Here is a 4,896-nt window from a genome sequence, read left to right on the forward strand (position 1 = left end):
CCCCCCTCGCAGCCCCTACCCCTCATCACTGTCACTCCGTACCCCTCCCCCACCATTTTCAAGAAAACCCCTTTACTCTCTCAAACCCCAAATCTCACATTTTGCTTCTACACTTGCAGAAACAAGAATTCATTTATTTTTTTTGTGTTTCTGCAACTTCTTGCTGTAGAACCAAGAATTGAGCTTAAAGGGCAAAAGGGTATCTGAGAAAAATGCTACCTTTCTTGTTCCTCTTGTTGAGCTTTAGTTTCATCCATCCCACAACTTCAAAATCTACTATTGAACCATGTTCCAACTCTGATACTTGTTCTTCCCTTCTTGGCTACTCTCTTTATACTGACCTTAAGGTTTCTGAAGTGGCTTCACTCTTCCAGACAGACCCAATATCTCTTCTTACTACTAATGCTATTGATATCTCATATCCAGATGTTGAAAATCACATACTTCCAGCTAAACTGTTCCTTAAGGTCCCTGTTACTTGTTCTTGTGTTGATGGGATCTTTAAGTCTGCCTTTGTTCATTACAAGACTAGGCCTTCTGATACTCTGTCTATGATTGCTGACACAATATATGGTGGTCTTGTTTCTGCTGACCAGATCAAGGAAGGAAACCCCAATGCTGTTGGTCCTGACCCTTCAGTGTTAAATGTTGGGACTAATCTTTGGATTCCTCTTCCTTGCACTTGCTTTAATGGGACTGACAATAATCTTCCTGCTATTTATATGTCATATGTTGTTAGAGCTGTAGATACTCTTGCAGGGATTGCTGCTAGGTACTCTACCACTCTTACTGACCTTATGAATGTTAATGCTTTGGGAGGTCCTTCTATTAAGGAGGGTGACATTCTTTCCATTCCTCTGTCTGGTGAGCAACCCACTCTTTTTCCTTTTTTGTCCCTTTGTTTTTCTGCTTCTTTGTTTTGTGTGTGTTTATGGTATGTAGGGGGTCAAAGTGTTTGATTTTCCATCTATAGTACTCCCTCCATTTCAATTTGTTCGTCTTGTTTTAACTTAACACGGTCTTTAATCTTGTTATTTTAAACATGTCACGTTAGACTTTAGAATTAAAGAACGACCAAAAAAGGAAAAAAACATTTTTTTAAACAGAATAAAAAGGAAACTAAGACAAACAAATTGGAATGGAGGGAGTATTCAACTCTAACCTTATGCATATCCTATGTGTAGGGTTGTGTACGCAAACACTACCCCTATCATGTATACCATGTGTATCTGTGCTTGATGGGTAGGACACATATCATGAAGTATGTGTATCTACATTTACTGTAGCTTCTTGGTACTCACCTTTTGAGGGGCCAATTGGGCTAACGAGGCATGCTTGCCATGCTATGGGTGAATATGTTCATTCTGGGTTTGTGGATGTTATACATATGAAAGAAGGTTCCGTGTAACCTTGTAATGCATATATAGGATGTAATTTGAACTAATGAAGATCCCATGTCCAACATAAGAACCCTTCTTTAGTGTCTACCTTTTTCCTCTTCTGTAATCTAATAAAGCAAGCAGTAGTGAGCAAGCTAGGAATTTATTTAGACAATGTTTATTACTGAAGTTACTTATAATAGTTGATGTTATGCTAAGGCTCATGAAGCAAATGTTGAATTTAAGTTTGATATGTTTTTGGGTGATTTTTTGTTTCCTCTTAAATGAAAATGTATCTCTTTGATATTCTTGATGAGAATTGCCTACGATGACCCGTTATGGTTACACTTCGTAATTGTATGCATCAGATTATGGAGTCAAAAGTTGAGTGCCACTTATAACGATCTTTTCTTGTCACTAGATGTTAGTGAAATGCTTAAAGTTCTTGAAAAGAGATGTTACTGTAGCATAAGCCAAGAGTAGCATATCGAGAGTTTTTCTTAACAGTTGTAAGGTCACTAAGAGAACAGAACATGAATCCTTATTCGTAGATTGAATATAGCCTTTCTCAGTTTGGTAATAATATCGTTTCTGGCTAAATCAGAAACAGATACTCTTTCCATTTCTTGTAATTTGGAAGTATTTCCTTGCCTGAGTTTTCATTGTTTCGTGTTCTTTATTCTTCTTGAGGTTGTAATTTATCTAGTAGAAGCTGCTTTATTGGAGATTTCATAAAAATGGCTGTGTCATAATATTTCGTTGTTGGATATCGAGTGTTTATAAACAAAGGTATAACTTTAATTATATGAAACTTAGCACCAGCATTGCAGTAAAGCTACTTGATTTCATTGATGATAGATGTTTGATAATGATATATGCTGTTTCTTCTCTCTGCAGCTTGTACATCTAGCTTCCCAAGATCTGCCTCAGATTATGGCTTATCTGTTGCGAATGGGAGCTATTCTATTACAGCTAGCCACTGTGTGCAATGCAGTTGTGGACCAGGGGGTCGGAAGTAAGTCAGCAGATTATATGCTTTCAATTTCATTTTCTGTTATCCTGGTCTTTTGGAAGTTCTGATCATGATATTGCTGGTTGTTTTGCAGTTTGTACTGCATGCCAGCTTCCTTAGCAGTTTCTTGCTCAAGCATGCAGTGCAAGAACAGCAATCTCATGCTCGGAAATGTTACCATACAACAGACTGGTGGTGGTTGCAATGTGACTTCTTGCAATTACGGTGGCCTTGTTAATGGAACCATCATCACTACGTGAGCATCATAGTTTAATTTTTCTGCTCTTATTTGCGTAGCTATTATGGTCTCTGATATTTGTTGCTTATGGCCTTTTGACACTTTTGTATGTCCTTGTGCTGGATGCAGATTATCCACTTCTCTTCAACCTCGATGCCCTGGTAAACATTCAATTGATATGATATTCCGTTTTATTTGGTTGCAATGTTCTTTTGTTTCTTTTGCTTAGCACAACAAATGCTTTTCCCATACTTCATATTTCAACAATCAAATATTTTTCAGGACCCCAACAATTTCCTCCACTTGTTGCCCCACCTACATCAGTAGGCCCCGACTCGATGTTTGCTCCTGCCCCTTCACCTTCTGAATCTGGTGGTGCTCCGATGGATGGTCCACATTCTTCTATAGTGCCTGCATCTGGCTCAGTCATAGCATTTCCACCTTCAGGTGGACCAAGTGGAAGTGCATCTTCCGCTTGCTCGTTGAACCCTTTCGTTAGTTTTCCTATGGCAGTTTTCTTGTGTTTGTCTATGAAATACGCGATCTCACTTCCTTTATAATCCTTATGAGTTGTGGATTACCAGGTAAGAGATTTTTCCCTTGTTAGAAAGAGGAAGGATGTGTAATTTTGTGTTTCTTTTCTTCCTTCAAGTGTAATTTCACTTGAAGATTGTAGGGTATACTATTTATTGCTCCCAAATCCTGAATTAATTTTGTGATTTTTCTAAATTTTTTTGTGAATTTTGACCAGTGATATCTGTTTTTGCATAGTCTATTCTTACGTTTCACACAATACCTTCCAGTTGAGGCGACAATATTTTTGGAGAGTCCGACAAATAGGCATGAAAAGTATTGATTACTTTATTATTGAGTTTAAGTTTTGTGCATAGTTAGTATATCGAATGGGTAAAGTTGTGCAAGTTACTTGGCATCTGTAGGAAGAGTAAGAAACTTTACTTAATATCACAATCTATAATAAATGAAATGTAAAATGTTAATAGCCTAGCATGTAATAGTTTGTTATGATAATTTAGCGTATATCTTGACTTTTTCTGATAAGTTCAGATTTGAATTTATGCCCTTTTTCATAAAATAAAATAAAAAGAAAGGCAGACACATGGAGTATAAATGTTTACCCTCAATTGATTGAACGTGAAGATAGTGACAAGGATCCCTACAACGGTGCGCCAAATCAAATTCCACTACCTGTCGTTTTCACTAGGCCAACGTGAAAATCGACACCGCTAAATTGAATTCAAAATTTAATCTATTGAGTTCAGAATCGTTGTTTATATTTATATAATAATTCTAAGCTTATTCATAAAATTTAAATCAAAATTATTGATTTCGATTGAACGATTAATAATTGAGAGATAAGAAGCAGCAATCACGGAGAAAAGATGCAAGAAGAAGACGCACAAGGTGTTGGCTTTCATCCAAATATGCTTAGAAACCGTATTAGCCATGACGCAGTATTCTCCTTCAATAATTGACTCTTGCAATGGATGTGTTACTTTTCCAAATTTCAAGAGCCCAAAAAAACACAAGAGAACATATTTTTGTAGAATATTCTTCATAGTATGAGAGATTGTGAGTGTATAAAAATACTACTCTCCTCATCTTCCCTTCGTCCACTTTTAATTATTGTGTTGGCCTTTTTGAAAATTAATATGACTAGTTTTTAAAGTTAAATTAAATTACATTAATTTCATATTTTAAACAAACAAACAAAAAATTAGATATTCAAAAACTATACGAAAAGTACTATAAATTGCAACTTTTTGCATATCTATATATGATGAAAAAATACATCATAAAATATTAGTCAAAGTTCTTATAGTTTGACTCTAAAAAGGAAACTATGACAATTAATAATGGACGAATGAAGTATTAAATATGATGTATTAGTAATGTTGAGATTAATCATGATGGTAAAAAATACTTTTTACTTATGCTTATCCATGTGTTAATAATTTTAAGAAGTATCACACAATAAAGCATTTCAAAAATATATTTGCTTAAATGAGGGCATCTCCAATCCAAACACCAAATGTGGTGTCACTTGTCAGTACTATTTTTGTGTAATCAACTCCAACCCATTGCACCAAATTTTACACCAAAAAGGAATATTTTTCTCTCTCTTCATTATTATATTATTATTTCTTATTTCATTTATATCTTCTTATTTCATAAAACAAAATCTTTCTAAACCATTCACCATATATAATTCATATTATTTCCTTTTATAATCGTTTAATATAAAATTA

At 35.1% G+C, this 4,896-nt stretch overlaps 1 protein-coding gene across 1 annotated transcript; it reads left to right on the top strand.

Annotated features, from left to right (window-relative positions):
* The first annotated feature begins 13 nt into the window (after positions 1–13).
* On the top strand, positions 14–3,383 carry LOC102593587 (lysM domain-containing GPI-anchored protein 1-like). Its single transcript, XM_006351839.2, has 5 exons — positions 14–864; positions 2,277–2,394; positions 2,486–2,647; positions 2,759–2,790; positions 2,912–3,383. The coding sequence occupies exons 1-5, from the start codon at positions 213–215 to the stop codon at positions 3,187–3,189; spliced, it is 1,242 nt and encodes a 413-aa protein (XP_006351901.1). The 5' UTR covers positions 14–212; the 3' UTR covers positions 3,190–3,383.
* Positions 3,384–4,896: the final 1,513 nt, after the last annotated feature.

Source organism: Solanum tuberosum, unplaced genomic scaffold (genome assembly GCF_000226075.1).
Source record: "Solanum tuberosum cultivar DM 1-3 516 R44 unplaced genomic scaffold, SolTub_3.0 scf00134, whole genome shotgun sequence".
Classification (NCBI taxonomy): domain Eukaryota; kingdom Viridiplantae; phylum Streptophyta; class Magnoliopsida; order Solanales; family Solanaceae; genus Solanum; species Solanum tuberosum.

Bases quoted from the DNA above. Each gene is read 5' to 3' on its own strand.
- LOC102593587 (XM_006351839.2), top strand. From the start codon at position 213: ATGCTACCTTTCTTGTTCCTCTTGTTGAGCTTTAGTTTCATCCATCCC. The intron at 865-2,276 runs GTGAGCAACCCA...TTCTCTCTGCAG, and splicing joins TCTTTCCATTCCTCTGTCTG to CTTGTACATCTAGCTTCCCA. The intron at 2,395-2,485 runs GTAAGTCAGCAG...GTTGTTTTGCAG, and splicing joins TGTGGACCAGGGGGTCGGAA to TTTGTACTGCATGCCAGCTT.